General features: G+C 39.5%; 1 protein-coding gene across 3 annotated transcripts in view; it reads left to right on the top strand.

Moving 5' to 3' along the window:
* DCUN1D4 (defective in cullin neddylation 1 domain containing 4) overlaps positions 1-21,089 on the top strand; it is a 66,899-nt gene that overhangs the window by 18,360 nt on the left and 27,450 nt on the right. For all 3 annotated transcript variants that reach the window (XM_033106289.1, XM_033106287.1, XM_033106288.1), the window contains exons 2-5: positions 2,491-2,561; positions 2,738-2,777; positions 11,341-11,455; positions 14,359-14,450. In XM_033106289.1, the coding sequence (XP_032962180.1) occupies positions 2,491-2,561; positions 2,738-2,777; positions 11,341-11,455; positions 14,359-14,450 (318 nt within the window). The remainder of the gene's footprint in view (positions 1-2,490; positions 2,562-2,737; positions 2,778-11,340; positions 11,456-14,358; positions 14,451-21,089) is intronic.

Below are 21,089 nucleotides of genomic sequence, written 5' to 3'. Positions count from 1 at the left end.
GTCACAGAGGGGGCACCAGCTTGGGGGTTTCTGTGCTGGGGCTTGACTTGGACGTACGGAAATTAGAGACGCTTTTAGAAGCTAGGTGGTGTGGAAAATGGTATAGAGGATGTGGTGATAGTTGATACCTTTTATTGAGCACTTGCTTTGGTCCAGGCCTTGTAAAGGCTGTCTGCCACATGCAGGCGCTGTGATCCCGTGTTACAGACGAGGACATTCAAAGGTTAGCTTAAAAACCTGGCAGACCTGAGATTCAAACCAGATGTCAGACTCCAGAGAGAGGTAGTGAAGCACAGTGGTTATTTGGGCAGGACGTGTGTGTGTGTGTGTGTGTGTGTGTGTGTGTGTGTGTGTGTGTGTAGGAGGATGTAGTAATTACAACTCGTTTAGATTCTCTATGTGAATTTTGACAGTTGAGTTGACGTCAGGATGTGAGCAAGTGTAGCACGGGGGCCCTGGATAACGCACTGCTGGATGATCTTTGGCAAGTCCCTGTCTCTCTTTCCTCCTGTGTGGCCTCAGTGAAAAAAAAGAATCATGACCCTTAAATTTCCTATTTTTGTTTTTTGCGGGGATGCCCAGGAGTTTTAACTCAGGATTTAATATCAAGATGATAATGGAAGGTATCATTTATATTTCTATTTTTAAATTGAGAGACCACAAAAAGGGGGGTTATGGCTCTGGAGTAGATGCGGGGTGGGGGCTGGTATATGGTTAAGCACCCCGTTGCCTCTGGCAGCCCAGGAGCGGGCTGTCGCTTCTAGGTCTAGGGATCTCTATCCATGTTTATTAAACATAAACATGAGTAAGTAAATACACACATAGACATACACTCACACACCCCTCATGCTTTTTAAAACTTTTCTGTACAATGCTCTAATTAAAATGGAAGAGGTTCTGTGCCACATTATATTGTCATTTACCTTAAATATGGCTAAACCATTCAGATGCCAAACAATTAACACTTGTCTATGTTCAAGGCCTATTTAGAGCCTGAGCCCCTTTTCTGATTGCCTCTCAGCCATACACTCGGGTTCTCTGGATCACTCTTGATGGCTGTGACTGTGGTGGTAGGTGTTTGGCTGTCGCCTGGTAGGGAGAGCAGTGTACGCGTGCGGTGGGGACCTGGATGGCCTGCAGCTCCTGACAATGGAGCATCAGTGTCAGGGGCTTTGCTTCCTGCTGGCCCCTCTTCCCTGCAGGCCAGCCAAGAACTGGATTACTGCCACAATTTAGAAAAGAAAGTAAAGCTTTCTAAATACTGGCAGGGAAATCAGCTTGCTTTCCAGATTCGGAGCAGCAGCCCAGAATGCCCAGTCCTCCTGCATAGACAGCTTGTATTGTCGAGTCTGCTCTTTGGGTCTGTTCTTGACATCTGATACATGTCCCGAATAAATACCCCCGTGAAGGGCAATTCCCCCTCCCCCTTTTTTAATCAGAATGGCATAACTTGGAGAGATACAGTATCTTTTCAAGGTTACTTTCAAGACTAACTTTTCCTAACCTTCATGATAGTAAAGAAAAACAACTAATGTAATTTCTGATATTTTATGAAAACACATCTATTGATGCTTAGTCAAATATGACATTATTCAGACTTTTAGCTAATTTTTACATAGCCTAATATGTATGTGAGCATACTTAACTTGATAAAAATCATTTGAAATTAGAGATTCAAAAGCCTAACAGTTTAACCTTAAAGTTTTATGTTGTGCAGGATTCTTAGGTGGAGCAACGTAATTTGTCTTGTATGTATGATTTAGTAACTCCACAGCTGGAAATGATTCAGTGTGGATACATTCTTTGATTTGGGCCTACTTCTCTCGGAGTGTGATTTCTGCTTCTGTGTGTCTGGTTCTGTGGCACATGTAATATTTCAGTTAACAGATTCCATCACAGGGCTTGCTGGACTCAGCTTGCAGGATCATTCTTTGATTTGTCTGTGTTTGATTAATGGGAGGGCAAGGGGCTTAGATTCCTTTTTTATTCTCTGTTGTATAAGAGCCAACAAAATAAATATACTATAAGAACTGCTGAATGATTGAGAAGTTGGTCTGTTAGTTTCTTCTGGGGAGCTTGATATTTTACTGGTAATTCTGGGGAAGACAAAGGGAAAGAGAAACGATCAGTTTCATTTCTGTCTTTTGTGTGACTTGTTTAATTTGATAACATTGATACTTTTCTGTTAAGTTCAGGTTCATTGCTGGTAGGATTTTATAACTACTGAGGTATTTTTGTTTTATCTTTCAATTCACATGAAAATTTGATGAACTCTATCTAACATTTGGTTGGAATTTTAACTTTATTGTTAGACTTTATTTTTAGGTCAGTAGTTGCCTGTTATATTTTATTTAATAAGTATCAAGTTAATGGAGATAGTATTCAACTGTATCCAAACATTTGTTTATCTTCACTTGTGAACGCTCTTTTTTATAGTCTTTGCACTGTGGGAAATGAATGACACTGAATTTTCTCCTTTTTCTTTTAAAGACTTTCAGCTGAATTCTCATCTCTCAACACTGGCAAATATTCATAAGATCTACCACACCCTTAATAAGCTAGTAAGTCAATCTTTTAAAGACAAAACTACCAACTGTTTAAAATAGTTGTTTTAAGTGTATTTGATAAAAATTTAGGTTATAGATATTAAGATATCAGCTGTTTATGAAAATACTGAATTTTAAAACTTGCAGTGTGGTATGTGATTTCTTGGTAATAATGAACATATTTCTTGCAGAATCTAACAGAAGACGTTGGCCAAGACGATCACCAAACAGGTATCTGTAAATGCTAACACTACTTAATTTTAAATGGACTTCCTAGCATAAAGTTACGAAGGAGAAATACTAGCTGAGAATATTCAACATTTTGTTAACATTCCATTAACAAGTTGTTACTTGGTTGAGGATGTTTTTCAGTGTGTAAGGAGGCAGCCATGTTACAGTCCGTTCCTAGTAGGAAATCTGTTCTGGGGCTTTGGCTTATGACAATAGTTCAGTCCCTTTAAAACGGGGCTGGGGATTCTTCCTATGGTTTCAAGATACCATTTCTCTACTGAAGTATTTTAGTTTATACTAAAAAGTTACTACAATAACGCAGTTTGAAAGGTATTCCATAAATGTTTGTTGAGATGAAACATGATTTATAGGTAGGTAGGGGTATGTGTGTGTGCGCGCGCGCAGTATAGGTCTTGAAGATTTATAAATGGGAAAATTGAAACTTGACTATTGTAAGTGATTCTCTAGCCCCATAGTTCTCATTACTGTTGTAGCATTACCATCACCCGGGGAGGGGTATTACAACAGGTTGCTAGGCTCCATCCCCAGACTTTCTGATTCTGCAGATTTGGGATGGGTTCTCAGAGTCTGCATATCTGACAAGTTCCCAGGTGCTGGTGCAGCTCGTCTGGAGCCCACACTTTGAGAACCACTTCTCGAAACTGCTGGTAACCATAAAGTTTAGAAACTTGCGCTTGATCTGTAGTTACCGAAATTTCCAGCAAAAATTATTAAAATATTTTGAAAATTACCACAAAAATATATGAATACATGCTTGCTGGAGAATTTTGAATACCACACAAGTAAACTGAGGAGTAAAAAGTGACAGTCCTCCTTCCTGTCTCCCAATCCATTCTTTACCCTGTTTAATGTTTGTTCTTTCAGACATTTTTATACAAGCGTATATTTTTATAGTGGTGTTTTTTATTTAGCATCGATGAGATCATACTATAGAGTATACACTATACAGCATCGTTCTTTTTTTCATTTAATGGTATATCTTGGAGCTTTTTGGAACCTCTCCAAATTGGTTCAGAATCATTTGAAAATTAGGCACAAGATGAAGGTTGAAGTAACAAGTTTCTTGGAAAACACAGCTTAGTAGTGCAGCAAAAATGCAGAGGCTTTTCAGTGTTCCACCTGAATCAGACACGCTTACACTCAATCACTGCCACAGCTGGATGAGCACCGGCCAGCACACCTGCTCTACCCCTTCGGGCCCCCCGCTAGTGACAGTGGAAAGGTCTGAGCTTCTGTTGGCAGGCCAGTCTGAAAGGGAGTTTAGAAAAGGCTGGGCCCCTCCGCTCAGCTCCTTCTGTATCACCAGTTAGATCAGTTACTCCTCCTTCCAGGGGTAGGAGTGAGAGAAGGAGGCAGAGACTGTGCCAGGCGTGTTCTAGAAGGCCAGGCCAGAGTGTCCCTGCACCGGATCTTCTTGTTTCATTGTATAATATATAGATCAATTCAAAGACAGTCAAAAGTTTCCTTAATAATTTTAAAAGCAGTGTATGTTACACAGTTTTAAAAGAAGTGTTGAAAAGGTATAAAACAGAAAGCTAAGGTTTCTGTTCTATTGTGTTACCCCAGCTCCTATTCCCCACGAGTATTCCACATTTGGCTTTCTGCAGGTAACTCTCATATTCTTAATATTTGTTTCCCAAGTGATGATGGTGATGGTATATTTTTGCCTCACATATCGTGTGCGTTTGTATGTGCCTCTTGTTTTTGTTATTCAGTATATATCTTGGAGATCTTTTCATAGTAGCAGATTTATAAAGCATTAACTTTATTTTTTTAATGAATGCATGATTTTCCAGTTCATGGATATATCATGATATGTTTCTATTGATATATACATTTAAATATGTTTAACTTTCAGCTACTACCAATAAAGCTGAAATAAAGTTTTCAGGGCTACTTTTAATAGTAAAAAAAAAAAGAGCACGTTTCTCTCCTATTCAGGAACAATATGTTTGTAGGCTTTGGGGATTTTTTTTTTTTTAATTTAAGAGTCAGTATAGTTTTGATTTTTAAAACTGAATTTTGTTTGTAAAGACTTTAGATTATCTTCCCCTTAGCAAAGGTAAGAAAAGTTCTAAGCTCTGAATCTTGTACATTATGTAATTAACTTTGACTTTTGGATTAAAATTGAGTATTGTTACTATAGTAATTTCATATTTAAATACTTAATCTGAATGAGGCAGTTTAATAGCTAAGTTGTAATTAAGGAAGATGAAAGTGGAAAGTGTCTTTGGCCTCATGCCTCCTCTTTCATGCCTTAGGGACAGTGGATGTGTCTGATGTTTGGTATATGACAGGCTGGTGCAGTTACTAGTACCTTGTAATTGCCAGTCAGTGTCGATTAGTGTTAGTAATTTCTTAGATTTGTTCATTTCATTAACAGCTCTCCATCTGGTTATAGCACCACTTGTGATTGCTATACCTGACAGAGTAGCCTTTAAAATTAAACAACATATAATCTATAATGTTGGAAATCTGAGAAAATTAATCACTGTAGTCCGGTTCGAATCTCTTGGCTCATCCATAGTCTGAGCAGTATCAATAACAACTGTGTGTGGAGAGCCAATCCCAAGTGTAGGAGAGGCTGGAAGCTCCCCCTCTGCCTCCTCTAACGATTTTCTTTGGTGCTTTCAGTCTTACACACACACACACACACACACACACACACACACACACACACGACAGAGAGTTAATATTGGAGAAGTAGACCAAAAAAATGATGAAGGAAGATGATAGATGTCAGAAGTCAATATTTTTTAAAGAGAAAGGAAATATTTTAGCCTTAAATAGTAGGATAAAATTTGTGCATATACACACTAATAGATTTTTACTCAAGCAAGCAAATAGTTCAATGATCTGTTCAAGAAAATGAAATAACATATTAGGTACAGGTAAGATGTCTTAAATTGCAATCTATTTATCAACTCAAATTACTGTATCTTTGTGACACTGTTCAGTGAAAAGTGAGGTGAAATAGCTCTATAAAATGTACTGAAGTGGCACAGTGAACCATGTAAAATGTTATTAAGTGAAATAAGGCTATATGATACAACAAACTCACTGAAATGAAAAACTAGACAGTGAGTTGTTCGTATTAGAACATGCATTTATACTAATTTTGGAAAAGTCAAAAATTCTTGACCTGTTGTTTGTGGATGGCTAGAAATTGGGCACACAATTTTATGTGTTTTACAGAAAATAAAGCCTGAACATGACCTTTTTTCACATGAGGCCCACAAGCAAAAAGATTAAAAAAAGAAAAAAAGAGGCAGCGCACCACCTTCTGAGATAGCATTTGAGAATAACATGCTTAGTTATTACGGTGGGTCCCCCAAAATGAGACCTAGTCGGACCATCAGCTCTAAGGCGTCTTTTGGAGCAAACATTAATGTAAGACCTGGTATTATATTATATCATATCATATCATAACCTGGTCTTATAGTAAAATAAGACCGGGTCTTATATTAATTTTTGCTCCAAAAGACTCATTAGATCTGATGGTCCGGCTAGGTCTTATTTTTGGGGAAACACAGTAGCAAAAGAACAAACTGGATTTGACTATAAAGTGCCTTTGGTCTGATCCAGATAAACTCAAGTTATTCTTTAAAATTTATTTTCTGGGGCCAAATATTAGGATAGATATGTTGAAAAATGTTGGCAGTATTTCTGATTGTTTAATGTGGGAAGAATGGCTATATTCATTTACTACCTGATTTATTTGAAAACATAATTCATTAGTAGAAGAATTTATTTGTTCTCTTTAAACACTGAATGGAAAATAAATAAACCCGAACTAAAATCATAACCCTGGAGTTAAAAACTATAAACAATTTTTATTGCCTTCCTAAGGATCATTTAAAAACCCCAGTATCAAGAAATAGCTTCTAATGATGGGAGAACTGGGAGGGTTGATTTTACTCACTGTTCATCTAATAGAGAGATCGTTAGACTGAACATGAGAATATCAATCAGGATAATTTTGAGGAGCCCAAATCATAATTTGGGATTACTGGTTGAGATTATTATTCTCTTCTTCCTTCTTCTTTGTTATTATTACAGAAAGGCTTTTCCTCTTTCATATGTTCCTGTGAAACATTCTTGAGGAGATTTAAGATGGCTCCCTGTAATCTTTTTCATCACTGTTTTTCTTGCATGTTTGTGAAAGAATGAAAACTTGCAGCTCTGATCATTTCAAATTAATTTCTGGGTATCTTAAAGTTCATTAGGCAGTCACTTTTATTTGTTAAGTATTTATTGATCTTGGAACTTTCAGGTGCTCTTTATTAGTCAGTTTTCTTACCTTTAGAATTAGGGTAGTAATAACACCTCTCAGATTTGTGAAGATAAATAAGGTAACTTTAAAAGTACTTTATTGTTATTATTTAAAACATCAACTTTAATATTTTGCCTCTCCCTGTAATGGCAGATTGTTTGTATCTAAGTAGATATATTTAAAGGGTCAAAATAGCTCATACTTTGTGATTGTGATAGAAGTTGAGTCAGCAAAGTCTAAATTTAACTATACAGATAAATACTAATTTGTAAAACATATTCATTTAGACTTAAGTATTTTTATTATAAAAAGACAGCACAGAGTTATTTTAAGAAGCAAATATTCTGGAATATTTGTATTAAAGAAAAAAAAATTCTTACCTGCCAGGAATCTTAAAGTGCTTGTTTTACTGAGACGTAGAAAAAAACATCGAAAATGATGGTGTATTATTTATTCATAAGTGTTTTAAATATCTGGAAATGTACTGAATTTTAACAGCATTTGATTTATGCATGTTATAGGAACACATTGATTCAAATATTTATTGAAAGTCTACTATAAGATTCTCAATGTATATGTCTGATTATTTCTGCACTGTGATACTGTGTTAACTGCTGGGTACACACAGGTGAAACAAACAGGGCCCTGCAAACCAAGGTGTGCCTTTGTATCCGTGCGCTTAAAACCCTACTTGTCGATGTGCTCGCTTCGGCAGCACATACACTAAAACCTTACCTGTTGCCCTACTCAGATAAGGGTCCTTGGAGCCGTGTTGGGGTGGAGGGCTTGGGGCAAACTTGAGTTGTATTCTCTCTGTTTTGTTGATTTGGTTCATGTTGGCAAATTATTTTAAGTAAACTTAATTTTCCTCAGCATTAAAAAAATAGCTTTTATGTAGTCTGAAACTTTTCACTGCCCATAGGTTCTAGGGTTCTACCTGAGGAGCTGTGCCGTGTCTCCTTTGCAGCGTCACGGGGGTTTGAGTTGGACTCCTCCCTCCTGTGAGGTGAGGGTGAGAGCAGCCGTGGGGGCCTGAGCTGTAATGAGCGTCAGGGAAGGAACAGACGTTGTTTCTTTGTGAAGATGGTCTCATAACAGCCATTCGCTTACGCTGATGATTCGAGTGGACAGAGCTGAACAAAAGCGATGGCTCTTACCTAGAAGATAAAAATGTCAGATAAGTTGAAGAATAAAATGTCAAATTTGGGATGATTTAGGGGTCGAATATGAATAAGTTTTATGCCGACGCAAGAAAAGGTGATTTGTGAAACTCTTTAATAGAAAGCATTCATCAGTAAAAAAATAAAAGAAAGTTTAAAAAGTCGGTTAATTTACAATGTTTGTATATTTACCAAATACATGATACTCTTGACAAGTGAGATTCAGTGAAAGCCTGACATTATGCCAGTGTTTCTATGAAGAAGCAGATAGTAGAGCAGCTGGTGGATTAACCTTTACTGGTGAATATTGGTGAAGACATTATTTTAAATAGTGTTCGTCTTCTCACGGGTTGAGGAGGTAAGTACATTTTCTTCTGTGCTCTGCAAACACTGGTGGAAGGAAGCGGTTACTGCCGGACCAGATGCTCAGAACCAAACCATGACCAGTACTGGAAGACAGTGTCTTTCCTTCACACATAACACGTCCACGGCGGGAGAAGCAAGCCTCCAGGTGTAAGGCAGACTCTTAATTCCGAGCAGTGTAGCGGGCTTTTCAGCTAGACGGGGTGTGCCTTTTCTTTTTGCAGGCCCCACCCCAAGGCATTAATGGGCCAGACTAGATCTTTTTCTTAAATGTTGACAGTCTGCAAAAGCTTGGGTCACTGCAACTCTTGGGACCTTTGTGTATGCTTTGGTGTTGTCTGTAAACTGGACCACCATTTCCCAGGGAGGATGAATGAGGTGCCTGTGGCGGTAGGCCCTTTCTCCGGGTCATTCTCTTTCAGTTCTTGCTGCTGTGATGGGGAGAGAGAGCTGGGGTGCCTTAAGTCTCAGAAAAACCCTTGACTCCCTCCCCTGGAAGGCCTGGTTGGGCCGCCAGGAGAGATGGCTGAGTGTCATCTTTTTAGCCCTAGTTGAGGTGCTGGAGTAGTAGGCAGGGTCCTCGAGCACATGCCTTTTTTGGTCCTTGGCCCTGGGCAGACACCTCAGTCAGGCTGCCGTCTTGTTTCATAACAGAGTAAGTGCTCTTGGCTGCTATGTTTTCGGAGCGTCTGAGTCACCCTGGGCACTTAGCACAGTGGTGGAAGCCTCGGTATAAAGTGGCGTTTAGGTTCCAGTCCTGACCATTGCTCTTCCCGGGGTGGTCACTGTTAGCGACTGACAGCTGCCTCCCTGCCTCCCAAGCAGCTTTCTAGAAGGAGTTTTTTATGTCCGCTGTGTTCACTCCCTCTCCTCACAGCCTTTCCCAGCGCCCTGCAGTCTGGCCTCTCCCCTCACGGCCGGTTGGTTGCTCCTGCCCTGAGTGCTCAGTGCAGGGTGCGCCTTCACTCCTTCCTGCGCTGCTCTGTGTGCCGCCCACCCCGCCCTCCTTGAAACACTCTCCTCCTCTGCCTTCCAGGACGTGACTCTCCCCGAAGTTTTTTCCCTACTCTGGTTTTCACCTTTTCCCAGCCCCTGAATATCCACACTCCCTGGGGCTCTGTCCTTAGTTTTCTGCTTCTCAGTCTCTGCTTTTCTGGCCTAGGGGAGGTGGCAGTCATAGTGGCAGAGAGCTTGGGCTTTGCTGCTGGGCCGCTTGTTCGGTCCTCGACTTCACTTACTTCACTTTCCATCTGTCACCTAATCTCTCTGGTTCAGTTTCTTCATTTGTAAAAGCGGGGATGCCAGCAAATCACCTACATTGTGGGGTTCTTGTGAGGTCCTGCCTGAGCTCCACGGCATCACCCATATGTCACTCAGAGAGTGTTCTTTACGTCTCCACCATCTGTCTGCGCACAGCACTCGGCACCTAAGCATCTCCTGAATGGATGTTTTTTTGAGAGAGATACCACAGTTCTCATTCTTCAGATGGTGCACCAAGGCCCAGAATGGGTCAGTGATTGACCAAGCCACATAGGTATGTAAAGAGCTGGAACTCATTCATGGAATGCAGACCGTTCAAGCACAGGCACCCCTACGCTCTCGTCCTCCTGGCTCACTGAGAAGTCCCCAGGGCCTTCTACCAAGAGGCCAATGGAAGGAGTAAAGATGTACGCTCCAGAATTCATCACTTAACACTTCTGAGACCTTGGAAATTTGCTTAAATGCCTAAGCCTTAGTTGTCCCCATCTGTCAAGTAGAGATAATTATCTCTGCTCTGCGTATAATTCAGGGTCATTGTGGGAACCAAATGACATATCTGATAGTACTTGTGCCAAGATGGGTATTTTAATTATCTTATAATTGTCTTGTAATTTATAATGATTTAAGACAGTGTGAAGCGAGACTGTCAGGGTTTGAATCCCAGTTTTGCTGCTTCCCTAACTCTCTTTGCCTCCATTTTCTCATCAGCGTGGTCAGTAGTGATGGTTCTTTTTTCATAAGCTCATGATGTTAAGTGTGTTAATACATGTAAGTAACTGTTAAAAACAGGGCCTGGCTCACAGTAAGGTTTCAATACGTGTTCTGTGTTGTTATTTTAATATTGATTTTTAACAAATGAAGGTATGTTTCTGAAAACCCTGACTGCAAGTGGCAGAATCTTCTTCAAGTTGCAGGAAAAAAATCTCAAAATTATTATGGAAGTTTTGCTCAAGATCATGTCAGTCTTCTTCCTAAAAATATCCAAATCCTGTTTTTGTTTTGTTTTTTTTTTAAAACCCAAACCAGATATCTCCTGAAGCTGAAGAGTGTCAGGACTGATGTTCTTGTATGTATTTTAGATGAAAGGTGACTGGTTGAGCTGGCCTTGCCTGGTGAAGTACATAAATGAGATAGCAGTGCAATTCTTTTTGAAGGAACATCGACATGTAAGAGAAGCTGAAAGCTGAGATGGTTTACATTAGTATTTTTGGAGAGTAAATTGAAGTTGTGATAACTTCTATTTCTGGTGTGGTTTTGGGCAGAAAAAGTATTAACTTATTTGTCATTGCTAGTTTATTTCTTGACTATAACATTTTTTCGAGCAGGAGCTAAAAACCATTTTTTTCACCTCATAGCATTTACAGATAACATCTAAACCATTTACAGTACCAGTCACGAAGCTTTCTCATTTGGTGGGGTATATTTTTTTGAAGAGTTGTGATGTGGCGTGCATTAATCTTGTACCCATTGACTCTTTGTTCTGTAGGAAGTCTGCGGTCTTGTAGTTCTTCGGACTGCTTTAGTAAAGTGATGCCACCAAGGAAAAAGAGAAGACCTGCCTCTGGAGATGATTTATCTGCCAAGAAAAGTAGACATGACAGGTATGTGGCAGAGATCGTAGATCAAAATTGATGACATATGTCGTCATGTGTCAAAGAGTCACGTGTCTGCCTAGTCCAGTGTGGGTTTTCTAAATGTACAGATGCCAACGGGAACATTGTTGTCATTCTGCCAGGTGGACTTTCAAAGTATGGTTATTTCCTGTCACTTATTTTATGTGTGGGTTTATAAAATAAAAACAAATTAGGTCATTTGTATTCTTAGAAATTAAAGTTTTATCTTAGTGCACTGATCCACCAAAACTGGTGTAGAGTTTCTTTCTTTCCTTTTAAGGGCTTGCTGTCGGTGCCTGTTGAGGACCCCAGGATTGGTATGTATCCGTTCTGTGAGAGCCTCAGTAAATACCACCTCAGGAATCCTCTGATTGCCTTTGCAAGGGCCCGGACAGCGGCTGGACAGAGCTGCCTGGATTGCATCCTCTAAGCCTGCCTGACTTTTATTATTAGAAGAGTGAGAATTGGTTAGGACCTGTGAACACAAGACTGTTTCAACCACTTCTCTTTCAGACAAGTGCACTGTTAATTTTGGTAACTCCAAAGGTCTGTTAGACTTGTTTATTTTAGGCCTCTTTATGGTTTTCACCCTAATTTTAATAAGTAAGTTTATCGGGGTTTTTTAAATTTTTTTTTAAAACAATGAACAGACCTCAGAGTTTTAATCTTTTCTGCCTTTTTCCGTCTCCCTCCATTGTTGCCCTGTAGGTCACTTCACTAATGGGCCTGAATTTTCACATCTGTAAATCAAGATGAAATTTTTCTATTTCTTTCTTGCTGTGTTACTTAATAAGCTACAACCCAGTTGGAGGGATAGAGAGATGGACTCTGAAAATATGAAAATAATGTCACTGTTCATATCCCTAATGAGGAGAAAATATTATCTAAAAGAAGATAGCAGTGATTTAGAAGAGAATCATCAGCAATGTTTTTAGACCAATGATTTTTAGACTTACAAAGCCAGGTTACTTGATGTAATTCCGTGGTGGTGTTGATGTGATTTTCGGGGCATTGTTAAATTCTAATAATCACATAACATTTTGTGACTGTATATATATAGCACTTATTATTTTTCACCAGTCTAATACAATTTAGTATGTTAAAGCCAGTTTAAAAACTGGTAGTTGAGTTGCAGAAGGGTGTGAGGTGCTCTTACTGACAGCATTTCCTTGGTCATCGAAGGGAAAGGGAACTATAGCATTATCTGAGTTTCATTCTTGGTTGTTTTTTACAAAAACACCTTATTTACATACCACATTGTTCATCCATTTTAAGTGTACAAACTCAGTGATTTTTACGAAGTTGTTAGAGTTGTGCAACCGTCAGTACAAACGAGTTTTAAAAGATTTCCATTACCTGTTAGATCTCTGATGCTCATTCAGTCACTCCCTGTTCCCACCCCCAGGCAGCCATGAATCTACTTTCTACAGATTTGCCTGTTCTGGACATTTTATATAGTTGATCTTTTTTGTGTCTTGCTTCTTTCACTTAGCTTAATGTTTTTGAGGTTCATCCTTGTAATAGCATGTATCAATATTATTTTTCTTTTATTTGCTGAATGGTATTCCATTGTCCTTTTTTATGTAGAGTATGTTTAAGCAATTCAAACATTACAGTGCCATATATTGATCTCCAGATTATTGACCAATTACAGACTTTGAGCTGAGACAGGAATATCTAGGCTCAGGATTGGAGCATCTCTGTTTGAACCCTTGGCCAGTACCCACCTTTGTTCCCAGGTAGTATGGTAACCTTTTATAGAAGAAATATAAAACTGGTGGTTTGCAGGTTCAGTACATGCTATGACCATGTTCTTTTTTTTAGTATTAAAACTCAAAATCTCTTATCAGGTATATACAGGTACTCTGGTGAATGTCAAGGTCATGAGTAAATGCTCATTTAAAAAATACATATGATTTTTATATTATGTACTATGTGAATAAAAACTATATTCATAAATGTTTATAACTGTTTAGGCAATTTATATATAAATAAGGGATAAGAAAAATATATATTCATTATTTTTCTATCCAAGTCATTGTTTTAGAGATACTGCATTCCCTGCTCCCCTCCCACCCCCCCCACCCCCGCCCCGGAGGAATATCTCATTCCTCAGCCCCAGGTCATTGTGAAATCCTGTGGAAGCCACAGTGTGAAGGAGGAGGCTGCTGTGCTTCCCAAGTCAGTTCTCTGGCTGATGCTGGCTGTCTTCATAACACTAGGGAATTGTAAGAGAATGGCAGAAGCCAGGGTTTCTCTATACGTCTCTCTCCTGAGGTTTTTAAGATTATATTAATCAAGAAACCGTCCAAGGGATTTTATCTCATCAACCTTACACCTGACTTTTTTTTCCCCTGGAGGCTTGGACATAGTTTGATGTTTCTTTTATTTTCTTAATGTTCTCTTGAGATGTCTAATAGTGACAGGTTCTTCCTTTGAGTGTGCTCTGTGCCCAACCTGACTTGTAAGACACAGAAGTCAGGAGAATTTAATGTGGAGACATAAGTGAGTTCTAGGGTCATCAATTGGAGAAAACACTGTAAGCATTTCTTACTGTATCTCACTATCATTCTGTAGTTAGTTCTGGCTAGTCAGGTAGAAGGGAGTCTGTCAAATACCTGTTGTATTCAGTTCTTATGGATTCTTTGTTAATCAGAGAAAAGCCTGTATTAAGTGGTTACCATTTGATTCTGTATTGAGTGTGACTATGTTTAAAATTGTAGTTGTAAAAGCTGAAGCTTCCCAAAACAGGAAGTAAAATATTTAAAATATACTTGAAATACTGATTGAATAGATGTCTGGTTTGGGTAGGTGAATAAAATCTATCTGCTAGTTAAAAGAGCTCACTGTCTTTACTTTAAATGACTTAAAACTGCTTTCTCAATTTCTAGCATGTATAGAAAATATGATTCAACTAGAATAAAGACTGAAGAAGAAGCCTTTTCAAGTAAGAGGTGCTTAGAGTGGTTCTATGAGTATGCAGGTAGGTAATCACTTGTATCATCTGAGACCGATCCTCAGTATTAAAAGTAAGGACTACTTCGAGGAAATAGGGAATTAAAAAATGTGTACACTTTTTGAATTTGGGGTGTGTGTGTGTGTGTGTGTGTGTCCCTGTTTGAGGGAGAGAACATAGTTGAAACAAATCACCAAATGTCCTACTATTTATAGCCAGCAGCTAAGCCAAAGAATTCAGAACACTAGAAGGGAACTGAAAAGATGAAATGTACTTGGGAGAAATACTTTGGATTGCTAGGAAACCTATTTAGAATGCCGGTACTGGGTGGTTATTTGATTTACACATCAAAGTTAAAATAAGCTTTGCTGCTTTGAACCTTTCTGTGGTGCAATGGAATTTCTTATATTAAGTGTCTGTATTGAAAGATCTTTTGGCAGAAAATGTTTGTTTTGTCATTTAAATGTGTTAAATTCAGTCCCATTTTTGCAACTTATTATAATTGGTTGGATAGTGTAATAGTGAAATCTAGGGTTTATTTGTTATATTGCAGCTGTGTATGGTATGAAACAGAGAAAAAGAAAAATTTTCAGAAAGTTTGAGCTGAAGGTTCTTTTACCTTTCCTTTTCCCTATCTTATTTCCTATCAACTTGACTATCCCAGCAACCTTCAAACAATTTTGCTGTCATCGCTCCACCTCCACCCCACCCCACTTAAAAATCCCTGCTACCAACAGGATGAAAGACCACTAATTCCCTGCCATCTCTTTGCCTGGTGCTTTTCTCCATTTTCCATCTGAGAAGCTGTTATACATCTTTAAAGCCCCCTAATTAGCTGAATAGCCTTTTCTGTACTTCTTTAGGACATTGTTCACAACTAGTTCTGACACCCTTTCATTGGATATGCAAGCGAGGATTCTCCCACGGCCTGATCTTGCCATTTGCCCGCACCCTACCCCTTTTCTGGCCACAGCTCTTGTTCCAGTGGCTGGAAGGTAACCTAGGCCAGCCAGGCCAGTCATATAAAAGCCCCTGGGATTTTCAGATTGAAGCTGGGAGAAGAGCATCTTTCTCTTCCAGTGATGGACTTGAAAGGATACGATCCTGCTCCTGTGATTCTTTCGATTTTTCTGAGCTACCCCAATATCTTTCTAGTGAATTCTCCTTCATTACTAGAACTCGTTTGAGCTGAATTTTATTTGCGGGGCGTGGCCACTAGTACAAACACTTACATAGTATGAGAATTTTTCTGTTTTCACATTTAGGTCATAAAAACACAGATTTCTTGAAGACATTTTGTATTCCTAGTGAAAGTGCTTGGCTGTTTTCCAGGTGTCTGGTATATGGCTGCTGGAATGAATTAAGAGTTTTCTCATATTTGTTTTGTATCACTTTGATTATGAAGACCTTTTGCTGTCTTTTATTGGTTCACATTTATTGTTATGAAATTTAAAAAGGAGATATTAAACAAAAACTGTGTACTTAATCCCACCATCATAGTACAGCTGTTTTGATTATTTTGTGTGTCTTTCTTTATGAACAAATACGAATTTTTCCATAGTAGCAGCCACACTTCTGTTTTTTTTAAAAAGAGATCAGGCTATAGTTTTCCTTCTTGTTTTCTTTGCTTTAGCTCACAAAGATGACATTTGAGATAAAGCTTAAGCCACATTCTTTAGGTTCCTTGAGATCCCTGCTGTGTGGTTCCTTATAGTTCATCCCTAAGAAGTTTCTGTGGGTGTGGCTATCCCTATTTTTATAAATCTCCCCTTTTCCCTAATCTCACATATCTTATCAATAGGGAAAATGATTTGAAACTAGGAATAATTAAAAGCCCCAGGTGGTAGCTGTTTCACTTTTAGTATCCCAACCACATGAATAAAAACTGTAGATCAGTATTATTCAAGGATGACTGACAGGTTGTGCTGTGGGGTGAATCTGGGGGAGCAGGTTGTGAGTTCCCAGGCCCCCTAGATGCTGGAATGAGGAGGGCTTTACCACCCACGATGTGTCCGCTTTCCCTGGTACAGAGCCAGCTGGTTTGGGCGGACTCCCTGCACTTTAATTCTGAGTGGAGTGGAGGGGCAGCAGGGACCTCGGTGGTGCAGTTGTTTCACCTGGATGGACCTTTAGTTCTTTCCAGAGTTCTCAGTTCTGCTCCTGGACCTGCTCTCTGCTTTCCATGGCTCCTGCTGCCTGAGCCCAGGTCCTCCAGCTTCTGCCTGGCCAGTTAACCCAGCCCTCCTTTGCACATTCTAGGATGCAGCCTTCTCACCTTTTTAAATCCCTATCAACTCAGTATCTGTTTCTCAGAAATTTAATAAATGAGCCCGCTCCACTGGGGGCTCTTTGTCCTGTTCTCTGTGGTTATAGGTTCACTCCCTTTTATACTTTGCTACTTCAGTTCTCTGTGACTTTAGAAGGGATGTTGGGAGGAAGGTGGGGGACTATTATTTAGACCTCCGTGTGAAACCAGAATCCCATTTCTTTTTTATCAGAATGAAAATAACCAGTTTTATATAAATAATGTATGTAATAACTTCCACTTTCTGGGAGTATGTCCAAGAATAAGGAAGTAAGCCAAGCACACGGGCCAGCACTGTGCACTCACACAAAGGTCACGTATGCAGGTCATCAAAATTGTGCAGGTCCCGATTGTAGGCCCGTAGTCGTTATTTTGGATTAAGTTCTATAGCAGAATCGTTTGTTTTTGGTTCTCCAAAATGAGATTAGGGATCAGGAGCAGGTGCTAAGTGTCAGCGAAGGAAGAGATACTAAAAGCTACCAAAGAAGACAGTGGGGCCCCGTTTGCCTCAGCGCCACAGCGTGGTGTAGTTACGGGAACTTGGCCATGAGGGTCTTGGCCCATCGTGAAAAGGTTAAATATATTTAGTTAGGGTCCCCTGCTTAAAATGGCAGGGAAAGTGGGAGGACCACTTTTTTCTAGATTATGGTCAGTATATCTGTCTTCTAAATGTATCTCCAGAATCTTGCCACCAGGGCATTGCATAGCTTATGATTTTAACTGTAATGGTTTTTTAAACCATCTTCAAACCCCACTTTGTGTTAGTCAGTGGCATATTTGTCAGAGTTAAGATTGCTCAATTCTACAGATTAATTGATAAACTTAGTCTAAATATAACCATAATTCCAATGAATAATGTGATTACAACTAGAGCTAAATGTGTGCATGGGAAAGATAGTGAGACAAAAAGAAAAGTTGCTTTAGATAGCAGGATTATGAGTAGCTTTTTTTTCTTTAAAGAAGGGATCAGCTCACAGTGGCCCATGTGGGGATTGAACCGGCAACTTGGATGCTACCAGCACCACGCTCTAACCAACTAAGCTAACCGGTCACCCCATGAATAGCTTTTAAATAATGTTGATTGACAAGCTATACTTTAATATTTTTAGGATAAAATAATGACTTTTGGTAGAGTTATGCCATTGCAAATAATACTGTTAAAGACTTGTTCTTTTAAAACATATAGATGTAAGTACATGCAATGAATATGACAATGGCATTGTGTAAAATGTGGAAAAAAGGAAAAAGCCTGGATAACTTTAACATTCCCACTGCACAGCATATCTACATCAGCAAACCTTTGAGAGCTTGTTGTGTGCCAGGCTCTGCAGTACAGTCAGCAGAAGTGCTGTGCTCATTTCCTAGTGTGGCAAACAGACAAACTGAGAAGTGTCATCTTTGTAATGAGTATTGATAGAGAACATGGACGGTCACCAGGAGGGCGGGTGTGAGAGTGGGAGAGCGAGCTGGAAGACAGTCAGGCCTAGTGCAGCGGCCTGGGAAGTGCAGGTGGCTGGCTAGGCTCAAGAACAGGTTACAGGGAAAGAGCTTTTTTCAATCAGGAAGAATGGAAACCAAAGACAGGAATTTAAAAGGCATTACAAGGGAACTTTTTTTTAAAGCTCTATGTACCCACCTCTAATGAGTCCTATTGGTAGTCACCAAAAAGGCGTCTTTTCCTAAAAACAAAACCTCTAAGCAAAATAGGAAGAGATGGATATTTCCTTGTGAGAATTACTCTTTAATTTCAGCCTAAATACTTTACTGTAGTGGGACATGATGAACGTACAGACACACACACGCATTCACCTACAGTGGAGTAATGTAGAATTTGTCAGCTAACAGAGCCAAGTAGATAATGTAGGTACACGCACAGGAAGATTATCAGGCATATTTACTGAAAACACCAAGGGGTAGAATTTATAGGCACAGCACGAACCCGTGTGTGCAGATAAACATGTTTCAGCTGCATTTCATTGTATATTTGCACATCCGTAAAGCATAGCAGAAAGGTCTGGGAGGACATATGTCTAACTGGTAAGGAAGGGAGAAGGCAAGTTTTCTCTGTTTACTGTATTTACTAATGTCTCATTTGTGTAATATATACATGAGTGTGCACATATGGGTACTTGTAGTCTCAAACCCAAAACTAGCAACATATCAAATGATAAAATGCTATGTGTATTCCTATTTGAGTCAAGAATGACAGAAAGATGGCTACTCTGACTATTCTTATTTGCCATTGTTTTGGAAGTTATTAGCCCGTGTTGTTAGACAACAGAAAGAAAGACGGGGCATAAATATTGGAAAAGAGGAGACAAAAATAGTCATTTGTTGGAGATGAAATGATTATATCATTGTATATCTGGAAAGCCACAGAGAATTGCCTGGATAAACTTAGAGAGAGCAAATAAATATGTACATATTCCATGTATGTAGATTCTATAAATGGCTAATTTTGGGAAGGGTTCTTAAACTCTTTAATAAATGGTTGTCTCTGGGGAGTAGGGAGGGGTTTGAGGGGAAACTTTTGCTTTCTAAATATTTTTATTTTTCACTTTCATTTTTAAATGAAGTTTTGTATCATGTTTGTGTGTTAATGTAGCAAAAAATAACTAAATTAAAAATTAAGAAAATTTTATTTGATTAAGAACTTTTCCCTTAATAAAGTTAAGAAAATTAGGAGTACATAGAAAAATATTTAAAATATGAAAGGAGAAAAAAAAAAAACCCAGAAAAAGGTAACAGATTTGAATATATGAAACAAGACATTTTGTAACAAAATAGCACATTTATGATTAAAGTAAACAGCGTGGAGAAAAAGGATTTGCTCTGGCCAGATTATGAGGAAGGACCTGAGTTTAGAGGTTAGGGGGAGATAGGATTTGAAGGAGAGAAGTGGCATGAGACTTTCCAACAAGTGTTCCAGGTGATTTTAATAGTCATCCTTTGTTGAGGACAACCTCCCTGTACATTCATTGTGGTTCATGATTCCTAGCATTGCGTGGGGTCACAGAGGACTGCCAGACACCCAGCCTCTGATGGTTGGGGGTGGGGAGATTGGGGTGGTTGTCTGTCTGAGTTAGTCTTTAAGGATTGAAGGAGTTAGCCAGGTAAGATGGGGCAAGGGGAGAGGAAGGGCTGAGGCACAGAGTAGTGTGGGGGCTGTGTGTCAGGATGGTGTGCAGAGCAAGCCACAGGTAAGGAAGTGTTTCTGAGTCTTAATTTTTATTCATTCAGCAATATTCATTGATTATTTCTAAGAAACGTAATTTGGAGGTGGAAAGATATGAGGCTGAAGAGGGAGAGAGGTACCAGATCATACGGTACCTTATTTAATAGGCATCAACTTGGGGCTTTAGGTAGTAGGGAGCCACTGAAGGATTTTAAGCCAGGTGGCTGTGTGCAGGATGGGTCCGAGGAGGGTAGACAGTGGAATTAGGGAGCCCCTGAGGAGACTGCTGTGGTAATCGAAGTGAGAGAAGGAAGCCTGAATAGGTCAGCGCAGTGCAATTAAGAACTATTTGGAAGGAAAATTGGCAGCACACTTGATCGCTGATTGGATGTGGAGAGTGTAGGAGAAGGGAGGAATCCGGATGACTCCCAGGTTTCTATTCTGGTGATGCCACCAGTTGAGACAGTACAGGACGATAAGCAGGTTTGGCATGGGGACGTCATGGGCTCAGTGAGGTGGTGGCTGAAAATGGGAAATGCAGGAGGAGTATGTTTGGGGCAGAAGGAGAGTTTCTTCGTGGCAGTTGAGAAGAGGTGGGGTAGCCAGACAGTTCAAAAGTAAGGGGGAAAATGTGGGCTACAAAGAGATCTGGGTAATACCCGAAACCTCAAGTATGGTTGAAATGTCCTAAGGAGAGTGTATAGAGGTTTAAGGACGGAACTCCACACATCAAATTTAACAAGTTGGGAGAAGCAAAGGAACCTATAAACAGGCTAGAAGAGGAGAGGCGGGGGAAACCAGGTGAGAGGACACTTTCCAGCAGCCATGGGAGGACACAAGTGTTGTAAAGAAAGAACTTCAAATTTTCATATATCACAGAGAGGTCAAATAAAACAAAGATGGACTGTGTCTATTCGATTTGGCAGTTAGGGGGCTGTTGGTGATTTTGGCAAGAAGAGTTTCAGTGGCGAGACGAGCAGAAACCAAATTGCAGTGGTTGAAGAATGAATGGGAGATAAAGTAGAGATGGAACATGTGGACAGTTCTTTCAGGAAGACACAAAGCAAAAGCTAGAGTGGGAAGAAAGCTCTATTACCTTATCAAGAACAGAAAGACTGCTTGATTGTTTTTCTGTGTAAAAGAAACAGTTACGTTAGTTCTCAATTAATTTTATAAAGAACATTAT

This window comes from Rhinolophus ferrumequinum, chromosome 5 (assembly GCF_004115265.2).
Source record: "Rhinolophus ferrumequinum isolate MPI-CBG mRhiFer1 chromosome 5, mRhiFer1_v1.p, whole genome shotgun sequence".
In the NCBI taxonomy this organism is placed as follows: domain Eukaryota; kingdom Metazoa; phylum Chordata; class Mammalia; order Chiroptera; family Rhinolophidae; genus Rhinolophus; species Rhinolophus ferrumequinum.
This window is presented reverse-complemented; position numbering and strand designations above follow the sequence as displayed.